We start from the raw sequence: 15,048 nt of genomic DNA, 5'->3' as shown, positions 1-15,048 counted from the left end.
TTATTCTGTTGCTGTGCCAAGCAAGAACAAATCACATCACTGAATTGTTGACGACATTTAACTTCAAATGATGCCAAAAACCTTTTCCAAAACTATTTTATCTCCCTCTGCCAGAGGCACACATGTATACAAAGTAACGCCGCATTCAAGGCCTATCCCTGCTTCAGTGGAGTATGGACTGGTGCTATAGGATGGTACTGCACTCACTTATGATATAAAGATACTGATGATAAAGAAGTACTATTTAAACATAAGTTGACTTCTTCTTCCTGACTAAAATATTGCACAGTAATGCAGTCATCTCCTGAATAGATCTACATAAGCACATATCTTTTTTACAACTGAAAAAACCATAAGGCTTCTAACAGCTGGATAATTGTTGGAAATGATGTTCAACTTAAACCACCGGCTCTAGAACTATGCTCTGAGTATATAAAGTAAAAATTTAGCAAGGCTGGGCCATATCTAGAGTCACTTTTGTTTTGGAAAATGTTTGGGCTCCCAAATTGTTGGCCGCCAAAACTAAACAAGCTGTATTTAAACTAACAAGTAAATATAACAAAAATATGATGGTTTACCAAAAAAAAGTTAAGTTTTCACTAAGATATCTTTCATTCACAGACTTAAAAGCTCTCAGAAAGCATCATTTTGTACTGAATTTTTAAAATTTCTTTACGCACAGTCACAATGTCACCATTAAAGTTTGGGATCAAAACCATTTATGTTTTTCTAGATATGGCCCTGGAAAGGGCACATGTAAACACAGGTAGTCAAGAAATATTAATGAAAGCCGCAATAGGAGCATAAATTTAATCAGTATCCAAATCATGTCCCTAATGACCTACACTCTCTATCAGACTTTGCATAAGCTCGCTATATATATATATATATATATATATATATATATATATATATATATATATGATGTAATTAAACATATGAATTTGTGAATATGAAGTTTGTGACATAAACAATTGGGCCAGGATTTGTTTAAAAAAAAAAAGATGTTGGCCTGTGAGATTTTGCTGATGTTCACTTTCATGATACATGCTTCAACCAGTGCTTAAGTACTGGAATCGTACATGTATTTAAATTCACTTCATAATTTTACATCCTATAACCAAATTAGACGCTTCTATCAATTTCATTTAACTGCACAAGGGGAATAAAGGGAAAAGTTCATTAAAATGTCGTCCTTGTTTTTCAGTAAAGCTGTTAATTTCTTTTAGTTTCTTTTTAGAAAACTATTAAGGTACAAAATTATGGAAAGCTGATTTACTCACATTAATGCTTATGTTAAATCACACAATTTGTGACAGTGATGTGTAATGTTAGCATGTGACTGTGATGTGTAATGTTAGCATGTGACTGTGATGTGTAATGTTAGCATGTGACTGTGATGTGTAATGTTAGCATGTGACAGTGATGTGTAATGTTAGCATGTGACAGTGATTTGTAATGTTAGCATATGACAGTGATTTGTAATGTTAGCATGTGACAGTGATGTGTAATGTTAGCATGTGACAGTGATGTGTAATGTTAGCATGTGACAGTGATGTGTAATGTTAGCATGTGACAGTGATGTGTAATGTTAGCATATGACAGTGATTTGTAATGTTAGCATGTGACAGTGATGTGTAATGTTAGCATGTGACTATGATGTGTAATGTTAGCATGTGACAGTATGATCAGCAGATTATACCCACCCATCTGGATTTAACGTCCAAGAAACTCGAGATCCCGGCCTTAATGTCCACGATGAGTACATTTGTGAAATATTGGTTAACACCATGATGATAGAGTTGAATAAATTGTTCTTGTAAATTTTCTGTACGATTTCTCAAAATGTGCCAAGGTAAGTTTCATCCTAAAGCACAAGTGGAACTTAGTAGGTACACATTATTCAAATGAAGTCCGGGTATGTCACACTTAAACTTTTTTGCACATCTGAAGAAATTACTGGGAGTTTGTGTCCAATGAAACAAACTACCACTCCAGCCCAACCAATACCGTGTCCAAACACCATGCAGTAGGTGTAACAATCCAATAAGTTAATGATAAATCCTCCGTCACAGCAAATCGACATGTATCCCTGATACACCATATGATCATCCAAGAAATCCACCTAACATCAACACAAACGTGGCCTGATACCATGCATGTTCAGTTAAACACAGATTTCATAACTTTTCTGATAGCAGGGAGTAACACGTGCACGAAGATGTAGCTCAAACCTTATCCCATGTTCAGATCACTTTAGGATACATCAGCCTGGTCAATATCACAATCAGTACTTTGAGTACCGTAGCACATAACTTAGTTAAAACAAAATTTGGAATCTAACTTAAGAAAGGCTTTATCCACTATAGGATAACTAGTAATTGCCACAGAATATATATATCAAGACAAGTATTTTCTTTCAAAATAATTTTTTCTGCATAGTCAAATGAATCTGTGTGTTGATGAACAGAGTTATTGTTCACAGGTATAAACTAGTCAACTGATCGTCCCTAGATGACCTTCACGCATTAATTTTTAACCAGAAAAGGAATAGACAGATTAGGGTGATAAATAGTAATATTTTGGCATGTGGTATCTCCTCCAGCTAAACACCTTCATGGTGGCAATGGGATAGCCCTGGAATCAATCAGCCAACTGTGAAGAGTAAACCTCAACATAGATGGACAAGTCCATGTCTATCCATTAGAGGTGTGCAGAATGACCTATATTCCTGTTTTGTGTTATAGAGAGCAGTATTATTGATGTCAAAGACATACCACTGCTATTTCTGCTGGTGTACTGCATGAATTATGTTAATTAAACATGAATCAGAGAGGAAACAGATTCAATGAATATGGGAGACATAGTAGAGGAGAGGAACAAGTGTAGGTACTAGTCTGGGTAAATATAGACAGACAATGACAAAGAGTCAGCTTTTCATAAAAACACTACTGATTTTTCATCCAGTATTATCAGATTAGTTTAAAGTAACATCCATAGTTAAGATACACACACCTTCCTTGGAGCATCAGTCAGACTGATAAATTTAAAATGTGACTATGAAGTTTACTGTACTGAATGCCATGTCCATCACTTAGCAGCTGTTTTCTGATCATGGTGAAAACATTGGTTTGTCATCAATTGCTTGTGTTGTGGCAGATTTCACTACTAATAAAGTACTTGTTAACACTATACATGTATGTAAAAAACAAAAAGAGTCTAGAATATTTTAGACTATTAATGTGAGCTTAGGTTATCATAAAAAATTTAGCACTGATCGAGTGTCATTCACACACTACAGTTCTATGTTATTTTTTCTGTTTGCATAAGTGCTCGAGATGACATTACATATCAAGATATACGGAGATATATCTTGAATCATGAATCAGATACGGAGATATATCTTGATATCACATCAGATTACAAAACTGTCATAAAGTGAGCAGAATGTCAGATTTAAAGTGACTATAGATCCAACTGGGGTTTATGCCCTCTCCTTCCCAAAAAGCCTGAGAGCAACTTACTGGATTTGCCTTGTCAGTTTTTGTGTCCATCCAACCCTCAGCATGGTATACTTCCGTAGCATTTTTTAGTCACAAAACACTCCCTCATAGTCCTAATATCTGTCACAGAGATCTATTTCTACTGTTGGACAACTACTCTCAGCTTTGCCTTTGCAAATGAGCCATCACTCACAGACTGTCTGATATCAAACGATTAAACTTTGCTGAGCATCAGTGAAGTGCCACACCCGGATTAGTCCTTCTGCAAACTTGTCTGCATACATGAGCAAGGAGGAAATATCTGCAGTGTGTGTTTGCAATAAGGCACAAATCACATTCTGCTGAACTGTGAGGCAAAATGCGAGTACCATCATTATGTTCCATTGTGGATAAAACAATTTGGGGGAAATTACTTGTTACAATTATGCCCGAAGTCATGCAACACAGTTAGCATTTAACCATCTACCAGTCATTTCTCACTGTAGTATTTGGTCTAACTATCTTGCTTCCTAAATCGCTAGAGCCGCAAACCTCGCACAAAACAAACCCCATACACCAGAACCCCTAAACCACAAGCAATCAACCAACAAATTTGCAGTATGCAGCCTTTTTGCACTCCTCCACACACACAATATTCATAAATACCGTTAATTCACATGCCACCAATGTTACACGTATACCATTACAAATTATATGCATTAACCCTTGTATAATCATAACACAAATCAACTCCTGCCAAATTATATAATTGTCTTGTTAAATTGTAACATGACAGATAAATAAATGTATGTGTACATCACCATCATTTGCCACATACTTTTAATAAAATGTATGTTTTTCATTTATAAAAATTACATATATACTATTTCACCTGCAAAGAACGAACGTTCAGAAGCACGAACAGGTTTGTCTGATAAGAAATTAATGAAAACTTCACAAGTAACTCTTAAGTGGTCTCATAAGGTGGGTGAATCAAACAAAATGTGTCCCTTGCAAAATGCTAAACTTCAGGTCAAACACAAAACACCATATTTTTCAAATGCTATGGATTTTAGTATACCATTTATTGTCTGATGCGATTACTCTTGCTGATCCTATGCACACATCATTCATCAAAAGAAGACATCACTATACACACACACACACACATATATATATATATATAGGAAAAGATCATAAACAGAGTGCTTTTCAGAGTCAATGCATACATGAAAGCTGCTCATTGACAGATTATAAGATTACAGATGAGTTTATACCAACTCGGATTAACACATCTGTCTTAATCCCCACATTGTACTAAAAATAGCTCATCACCACACCACTCCTTCGTTGAGGATTACAGGACTTTTTTGTATAGAAGAACTGACTACTCTACACCCATGAGTTTAGGCCTACCTCATCACTGCTGACTTTTAATCAGATTCTTGGAGTAAATAAACACAATGGGGTATTATCAGCTCATTATAAAGGGTAAATACTTAATGTGACAACAATCTAACATTTGTACAGCCTTTACAAAATGCAAATAAATTACACTGAGAGCAAGACTTCAGCATTGACTTCCGCAGAAGTTTGCTGTCCACTGCTTATGAAATAGTTGCGGATATACGATATACAATTTTATAATGCATTCAAATTTAGGATTTTAAGGTGAACCAAACTAATGAGTGTTGAGCACCTATGACGTCAAAGAAATTCCTTTTGCTTTCCACTACTGACAAAGTTCTTCAAATACCCACTGTGTAATGATCACTTCTGCATAAAAGGAGTTATTCTGATTATTAATACATAGCTAATTTATGGTAAAAACAGACGAGCGCACTACATCGTCAACACTCAATAATACAAATGTGGTCTACCCCATAGCCCAACTTAGAATTTAAATCTAATTGCATTTTATCATCTACAACAGGTTGTTAAAAACATAAAGTTATACTTATGAACAGTTTTCAGTGATGTGTGTACTTTATTTTTATAAATTGTCTTTTCTGTTGACACGATGTGAAAATTTGTTACTTCTTATTCATGTACTTCTTTGTCCGTTGGGGCCTCCGTGGCTCAGTCGGTTAGCGCGCTAGCGCAACGTAATGACCCAGGAGCCTCTCACCAATGCGGTCGCTGTGAGTTCAAGTCCAGCTCATGCTGGCTTTCTCTCCGGCCGTAAGTGGGAAGGTCTGCCAGCAACCTGCGGATGGTCGTGGGTTTCCCCCGGGCTGTGCCCGGTTTCCACCCACCATAATGCTGGCCGCCGTCGTATAAGTGAAATATTCTTGAGTACGGCGTAAAAACACCAATCAAAAAAAAAAAAAAAAAAAAAATCTTTGTCCGTTAATGTTCATTAACGCTACACCATAAACCCAGACAATAAATAACCCTTCACGTGAGCTTCAGAATGATCTAAATGAGTTTAAAATGGAATGTAGCAAAGTTTGAAAAATAATAGTACAGCTCTTCAACTGGAAGGAAGAGGACAAAGTGAACATCAAACACCAACTGAATGTTGTGGACATTTTGCACTGCTGGACATCATCTTTGTTTTGTACATACTGAATTCAATTTCAGATTGGTCAGACTCACGGGCAATGTAACATCCATTCACAAGATTTTCTCAACTAATACTGCCTCAGAAAATGGCCCAACTAAACATTACAACTACAATGTACTGTTGTAGTAGGAGAAGGCTTCAGGAAGTTTACATGTAATTTATGACACTCAATCATGGTCAGGGAAGTGCACTACATGCATATTACAGTAGAGGCACCCTTTAATACATATTGTTTACATCAATTCAAAATTCAATTTATCACATGGTAATATCATGATTTCTAACACTATAATTCTGAGAAAACACTTGGTCAGCAAGGACACTCCTCAGCTTTTGTCTATAACTATTTGGTCAGCGAAAAACGGTCCCAAATTCCACGAAAAGACTTGTTCAATGAGGAATCTCAACTTTTGACTAATCACCTGATCAGTAAGAACGGATTTCAAATGTTTGAACTGGTCTCACATTCTGATGAAACATTTCGACAACAAGGAATCTCCTCAGCTTCGAACTATCCCAGTGAGAATTAGTCCTGAATTCTGAGGAAATACATGAACTTGGTCGGTGAGAACTCTATTATGACTTTCAAGCTTTGACAGGGGATGATCAAGCTGAATAGTTTGGACACCCTTCTGATATGCAAAGCCATCAGTCCTCCCACCCCTCCACCTCCCTCCAATATATGCAAATAACACAAAAGCGTAAAAATTATATCAACTGGGATTTCAAACTTGTAACATATACTCTTGTAACAACAGACTTGTTGAAAAAAGTACTTGGCCACTAACCACTATATTGTTCTGAAGAAACAGTCGGTCAATGACAACTGGTGTCCAATTCCGAAGAAACATTTGGTCAATGACAGCTGGTGTCCAATTCTGAAGAAACATTTGGTCAATGACAGCTGGTGTCCAATTCTGAAGAAACATTTGCTCAGTGAGAGGTGGTGTCCAATGACAGCTGGCGTCAAACTCCAAAGAAACATTTTGTCAATGAGAGATGGTGTCAAATTCCGAAGAAACACTTGGTCAGTGTCAAATGGTATCAAATTCTAAAGAAACATTTGGTCAAAGAGAGATGGTGTCAAATTCTGTAGAACCATTTGGTTAATGACAGCTGGTGTCCAATTCTGAAGAAACACTTGGTCAGAAGTGGTGTCCAAGTCTGAAGAAACACTTGAACACAGACAGCTGGTGTCAAATTCTGAAGAAACATTTGGTCAATGACAGCTGGTGTCCAATTCTAAAGAAACAATTGCTCAGTGAGAGGTGGTGTCCAATGACAGCTGGTGTCAAATTCTGAAGAAACATTTTGTCAATGGGAGATGGTGTCAAATTCTGAAGAGACACTTGGTCAGTGTCAAATGGTGTCAAATTCTAAAGAAACATTTGGTCAGTGAGAGATGGTGTCAAATTCTGAAGAAACATTTGGTTAATGACAGCTGGTGAAATTCTGATAAACACTTAGTCAGTGACAAGTGATGTCTAATTCTGTTGAGACCTTGTATCAAATTCTGATTAAACATATGATTAGTGAGAGCTTGTGTCAAATTCGGATGAAACACTTGGTCACTTAGAGGCGGTGTAAAGTCAGTGAGAGATTGTGTGAAATTCTAAAGAAACATTAGGTCACCGAGAGGTGTTTTCAAATTCTGAACAAACATTGGGTCAAGGAGAGTTTGCATCAATGTGTGATGAAACATTTGATCAGTGAGAGGCGGTGTCAAGTCAGTGAGATATTGTCAAATTCTAAACAAACACTACGTCATTGAGAGATGGTGTCAAATTCTGAAGAACCATCTGGTTAATGACAGCTGTTGTCCAAGTCTGAAGAAACATTTGGTTTCTAAGATGGTGTCAAATACTGAAGAAACATTTGGTCAATGACAGTTGGTGTCCAATTCTGAAGAATCATTTGGTCTCCAACATGGTGTCCAATTCTGAACAAACATTTGGTCAATGACAGCTGGTGTCAAATTCTGAAGAAACACTTGGTCAGTGAGAGGTGGTGTTAAACTGTGATGAAACATTTGACCAATGAGAGCTGGTATCAAATTCTGATAAAACATTTGGTCAGTGAAAGGAGCATGGTGTCAAATTCTGATGGAACATTTGGTCTGTGACAACTGATGTGAAATTCTGTTGAAACACTTGATCGTTGAGAGCTTGTATCAAATTCTGATGAAACATTTGGTCACTAAGAGGTTTTGTCAAATTCTGACGAAACACTTAGTCAGTGAGGGATTGTGTCAAATTCTGGTGAAACATCTGATTAAGGAGAGCTGGTGTCACATTCTTGTGAAACATTTGGTCAGTGGGAGCAGCATGGTGTCAAATTCTGATGAATGTTTGGTCAGTGACAAGTGATGTCTAATTCTGTTGAGAGCTTGTATCAAATTCTGATTAAACACATGATCAGTGAGAGCTTGTGTCAAATTCGGATGAAACATTTGGTCAAATTCTGAACAATCATTTGGTCAAGAAGAGTGTGCGTCAATGTGTGATGAAACATTTGATCAGTGAGAGCTGGTGTCAAATTCTGATGAAACATTTGCTCAATGAGAGGTGGTGTCAAGTCAGTGAGAGATTGTGTCAAATTCTATAGAAACACTACGTCATTGAGAGGTGGTGTCAAATTCTGAACAACCATCTGGTCAGTGAGAACTTGCGTCAAAGCATGATGTAACATTTGATCAGTGAGAGACGGTAACAAAATCTGATGAAATATTTGCATGGTCAGTGAGAGCTAGTATCAACTTCTTATCAAACACTTTGTCAGTGAGGTGTCAAATTCTTATCAAACACTTGGTCTGTAAGAGCCGGTGTCAATCAAATTCTTATTAAAAACAAACTGAGATTTGGTAACAAAGCTACCACGCAGTGTCTCCATCCTTCCTGAAAATCTGCCGTTGTTCTAACATACGTACTGTATGTTGTGTGTCTTCATTAGATAATGCAAACTAAAGAAAGAACAGAAACACAGCAGCAGAAGACTTACCTGTATTCTAGAAGTTGTTCCAATAGGTTTGTAATGGACTTCATGAATGCTGTACCATTTTCTTTCAGGCCCATATTTCCTCTCAACTTTTCTTGCATTCTATGGAAGAAAAAAATGCCTTTTCAAACATCAGAAATTTCTCTCCTAAATCATCAGTGTTAGTGTTTAATATCACTTACAACAGTTTGACTGTGAGTAGTAGAAAATGTATCACCTGAGCTGTATAACAAAGCAGCCACCTTATTACAAACTGTTTAAAGGTGATAGTATGAATGCACTGTGATGGTATCAAGCACTACATGCACATGTATTTGTCTTCAGTCTGTGAGTGAGTGAGTGCTTGGGGTTTAACGTCGTTCTCAACAATTTTTCAGTCATATGACGACGAAGGAATCATTAGGGTGCATGTACATGTAATGTGCCTCCTTGTTGCAGGACGGATTTCCACCGCTCTTTTATTTAGTACTGCCTCACTGAGACGACTTACCGAAGGCAAGCAAGCCGCCCCGCCCGAGCCATTATACTGATATGGGGTAAACCAGTCGTTGCACTATCCCCTTCATGCTGAACGCCAAGCGAGCAAGTTACAACTTCCTCTTTTAAAGTCTTAGGTGTGACTCGATCAAGGATTGATCCTGGATCTACCGGTCCCGAAGCGGACGCTCTACCAACTGTGCTATCCGGGCCGGTCACTCTTTAGTCTGTAAACTTTGTCTAGATAACATGTAGATCTATTCATGTCCACAGACAAGTGAACATTATGCCCACAGAAATTTGAATATACTTAAACAGGTTATAAAAACTATACTCTTAAATGTTGAAATGCGCCCCCCCCCCCCAACTACATAAATGTTACCCCTTTGCCCCATTTGTTGCAATTAGATCACATATTTTTTTAAATCTGTGTATCTGTTAATGAACCAGTGAAGTCATTGAAAATATGGCATAAACAAATGAAATAAAGACTAAATTTAAAGTGTTTTTAAGGCATATTATCTCTCTGCAATATACAGACCTACATACATTACACCCCAAAACATCATGTACAAATAAAAACAACAGCTTTGCTGTATAAATGTCAACAGTTGGGAGAACAACAGTGCAACAGTATCACCAGGAATAACAGACCTAAAGCCTTGCATTTCCTATATTGTTCAGAAACATGATATGCATATTATTCCACTACAGAGATAGGTTACAGATAAGTCTGTACATGTACATGAGGGGCACTGGTGTACATGTAGCAGAAAAACAAGATTTGCATACTCCAAGTCATTGATGAATTAAAGTCTATCACCTAAATATACTGCAAGCACAAAAAATGCTAATATGCATCCCTTTGTCAGGCCAAAAATTTCTGCCAACCTTTGATGATTAGCACCTGAACAACTATAGAGGGTTTGTGTGACCTACTTCTGGCAGCCATATTGGAGCAATGTGGCTACCTGGCTATTGTTCTGCGAAGCTGATGACGTCATGTGCAACCACTCTATATGGCAATTCTGAACCAGTCTGTCACAAATTTTTGTGGTTTTCCTTAACTGATTTTATATAATACATCGCCTCACCGTTCTACAGGACTCTTGGCTGCCAAATGACCCACTAGGGAAACTGGTTGTAATTACAGCCACAGCCAATCTGTCCTTGCACTGGCAGATGTGTTATAATCAACAGTATGGTAAAGTCAGAATATGGAATTACTGCAGTGTATGGTATACAGGTATATATAATGTTTAACGATGTTTACAATCCCTGTTATCGGATGGAAAATTCGGCATGCATGCATATATATAAGAAAAAGTAAAGGTTAACTCTCTGAGTTACTCACATGTGGGTGTCGTAACATAGCCTGGTAACAGAGCACTGCTTTAGAAACAGAATATAAACATAGCCACTGGCAGAGAACTGTGAAATTCCAGTTATGGACATGCCGACATCGAACTCATAGCAAAATAATCAAGAATACTAGGCTTGTTGTTTGAAACTTCCTTCCAACACTCCAACTGATCCAACAGCTGATAATGAGGTATCCATTCATGAATAGAAGCACACATTCACTTCACTCATCCAGACACATGTCTCCCTCCATAATAACGCACAAATCAAACTTCTGATGGGTAAAATTTCCACAAGATCTACTGATGGAATGAAAATCTCAGAAACCCTTTACCCGAAGACTGTGTAATAATATAGCTAGCCATAAAGCACTGGCTGGCAAAAATCATGGGTAGAGTGTTAACAAGGGCAGTGGCCTATTTCTTACTTCCTCTGGGATCCCTTTTGGGAGGGGAGGCAAGGGATGGGGAGTAGAAAAGGCAGTCACTATTCCCTCTGTAACTATACCTTAATTCCCTCTCTCCCAGAGCTACTGAACAGCTGTTCCTCTAGAAGTTTGGTTCTCACACAGATAGTAGGCTGTGTTCCATGTCCTCTCTTATGACCCTATAGGGGAAGGGCCACAGCCAAAGAGACACTCATGGGGAAAGACAGCCACCGGGCTATATACAAACTACAGATAACTGCATGAGCAAACACAAACTAAAACCATATGCCAGAAGCTGAAGGAAATGTGAAAAAGACTAATTTGGATTATTTATTGTGCAATTTAATTTTTTGCATGCTATCTACATGTATGTGTAGAACAAATTGAAACAAACAGGTAAATTTTTGGTGATTCATAAACAGAACTTTCAGACATTATCCAACGATACATACGGGCCACATAAGCAAGGTGAACAATTAATCCAATGCATGAATTAAAGTCATTAATTTAGTATTAGCACCAATTACTACTGCGGATAGGGGCCAGCTAGTGGGGTGGTTAATTGATACTTCTATGTCCTGACTTGGGCAAGAATTGCGAATTCTCCTCAAGAGATATGAAGACATATGCTTGTAAAATATGTGGCATGTTAGCACTCTCCAACAAGCTTGTAATATGTTGGTATTTAATAAAGGTATAAGGGCAATATAATAGTACATGGTGATTTTACTGACATACGTTTGTATATTGTCATCTCAACTGTTAACATGTTCTTATGAATACAGTAAATGACCTAAACTTTGGCCAATGACGAAGCTCATTAAGGCAGATTCTGCTAGCTATAGTCAACTTTTAATGATATTTGTGTTTGTCTGGAAAGCTATGTTGACACCCTACTGGAAAAATGTAAATTTCAGTACCGACAGTAAATATGTTATGTCATTTGTTTGCTTCAAAATTTTAGGCCATTTACCATAAATACCATTCAAATATTACCTGTGTAATGTGCATCATTCGTCTCTTGATTAATCAATAATAATAAAAGGATTTAGTCAAAATTACTGATCCCACATGCAATAAAAAAAACAATCCTCAGAAATTTCACAAAAGTTTGTAGGATTATTATGTGGACTTAACCTTACACTTGTAATAAAACACCACACCTACACTATTTCTTCTAATATTTTGGATAGCTGGTCTCCTTCTGTTAGCCTATGCACATTTAATTGCCATAAAAATAAACATTTTCTCTATTCTTGATTTGTTAGTCCATCTAATGAACAACATATTTTTCTGAAGAAAAAAAAAAACTGGGTGAGAAACACAATTTCTAGCTATCAGAACCACTAAGAAGCAAATCTACAGCAATAATTAATTAACTCACATACCACATCACCTGAATGCAGGGCAAAGTCTGGATCTACCTAATCTTAAGCCACAGTACCTTAAAGACTATTCTGCACTACATGCATAAATTCCATCGACAATCCCAAATCTTCATCCTGCTGGTCAGAAATTATAATACTCTAGACTGCCAGGGCAGGGCCCATGCACACCCTCTGAATTTGGGGGCCAGGCCTTCCTTTTCACACCCACTCCCAAACGCCTGCTATGCTAGTCCAATTAAACCAACTCCCCAACTCACACTGTCATTCCATCTGTAACAGGTACTTGTTGGATCAGTGTGGTGCTGTGAATGGCTGGGTAAAAGCCTTGAATTCCTTTCCTGGCACTTTATATATACAGTGTGAGTTTGTAGTTGCCTCCATCATGATTTTGTTATCACCCTATGTCTACTACAGGCCCAAAGGTGCTGGGATAGCTGTTAGGCAGAGTGAATTGCTTCCAAGTCCAAGCAAAAAAGTTGATGGGGTCCAGCTGAGAAGGCAGGGTGGAGACCCAAACAAATTCTGTAGCTTGAAGGTGTACATGTACCTAGTACAGATGAAAGACATTTCACAGATAATGTATTTCAACAACCAACAATGGTGATCTTCCTTTCTGTGGCATTTATCTGATCTTCAATGAACATTATATTTTTGCCAACAACGACTTGGAAAGGCAAAATAAATATCTTGTTTTTCTCAATACCTTTCAGAGCAAGGCATACTTTAAACAGTGATAGACCTAAACAATGACATCTTGCTATGCATCAAGTGTAAAACTAAAGAACCCAACATATGTCTTCTGTTAACCCCTTTACTCTAAATTTTTGATAAAAATGATTGCAGTTTTAACATCATTCCCACTTCCCTGAAAAGGACCCAAACATGCTAAATAAAGACAATCTTCCTTCTGTTTTACTCACTTGACAGTAAATGAGGCCAAATGTGTGGACCAGATTATACACTCTTTGTTTCTCTTTGAAGCCTGATTTTAAACATATGGGTTAAAAAAAAAAAACAGAATGCCATAAAAGGTTTAATACTGGTCTCCATCACCTCTGGAGATCATTTGGGAAAGTTCAGATGTTGGTATTTAATGGTAGAATATGCTGAGGATACTCCAACATCAGACAGCCATGCAGTCAAGGAAGTTCATCTGTGTCTTCTCAGTGGTGCAGATAGGGACAATCTCAAGCCGTATGTCATCAAGTAATTTTCCAGAAATGAACTATAATCTAATCAAAACAGTCTGCCATCACTTCTCTTTTTTTTTTTTTTAGAGGAAATGGTGGGGGAGGGGGAGTACCTTTTCTAAATGATTTGACAGAATTCTCATGTAACATGTTTGATTTTTTTTAACGTGTATACATTAGATTTGTATAGCATTTCCAGAAACTCAATCTTATCTCCATGTTTATGCTCAAATGCCTCAGCAAAATCTATCTAGACACATCAGCATAGATGCATACATGCAGTATTAAAGAACCCATTTCTCCCTCGCTAGTCTCTGCAATCACACTGCCATCAGGGCTGCCAGATGGACCAACCTGTAGCACCATCTACTAGACTATACACAGCACACACTGGGCCCCATCTGTTCATGATATGGGGGATAAACCACAGGCTTCAATCTCTTCAACAAACCAGTCACAGACTGGATGCTAAGGAGATAAACAGAGGTGTTAAGTTAGTTCCCATGCTATGCAGATTGAAGGCTACAACCCTACTATAATCCATTGTTTCTGTGTTGGGGGGAAGTGAGTTTAAGAATCATTGTACTTAACATGCCTATGATATAGCAAATAGGCGAGGGTTCAGTTCACTTCTGAAGCCTTACACTACTATTTATGTGACAAGTGTCACTGAAATGACCAGTGGAGCCTTTTCAACTGTGACAATGACCACTGTACAGACCACTGCAATAAACCAGTTTAGCCTCTGATCCTGTATACCAAGCCCTTAATCAACCAAGCCCTTAATCAACCCTGCCCCCCCCCCCCCCCCCCTCCCAATCCACCTTCCTACAACCACACTGTAAACATGTAGCCTACTATCAGGCTGTGGAATTCCTTCCAGGGAAAGCTGCCTGGCTTAGAGTAGGGGATGGTAATGAGGCAGGAAGTAGTAAAGTGGATGATACCATTAGTCCCTGCCTGTGTTTATTATTGTCTACTACTGGTTGAGGGGGTCAGTCAGCTGTCCTGCTGGACATTCTAGCTAGCTGTAGCTGCCACCTTCAGATTAGCTGTCCTTGACCAAATACAGCTGTTTCTTTAATACATCCCAGCATTCTAAAGAAAACTGACTGGGTATCTAGATCATGACTGGCATTTTTAAGATTTTCAGAGTGTCAAA

General features: G+C 37.9%; 1 protein-coding gene across 1 annotated transcript in view; it reads right to left on the bottom strand.

The window, feature by feature from the left end:
- Window positions 1-15,048, bottom strand: part of LOC135470915 (dedicator of cytokinesis protein 3-like) — a 73,257-nt gene that overhangs the window by 20,361 nt on the left and 37,848 nt on the right. The window contains exon 38 of the mRNA XM_064749964.1: window positions 9,046-9,144. Coding sequence (XP_064606034.1) covers window positions 9,046-9,144 — 99 coding nt within the window. The remainder of the gene's footprint in view (window positions 1-9,045; window positions 9,145-15,048) is intronic.

Source organism: Liolophura sinensis, chromosome 7, assembly GCF_032854445.1.
Source record: "Liolophura sinensis isolate JHLJ2023 chromosome 7, CUHK_Ljap_v2, whole genome shotgun sequence".
In the NCBI taxonomy this organism is placed as follows: Eukaryota; Metazoa; Mollusca; class Polyplacophora; order Chitonida; family Chitonidae; genus Liolophura; species Liolophura sinensis.
This window is presented reverse-complemented; position numbering and strand designations above follow the sequence as displayed.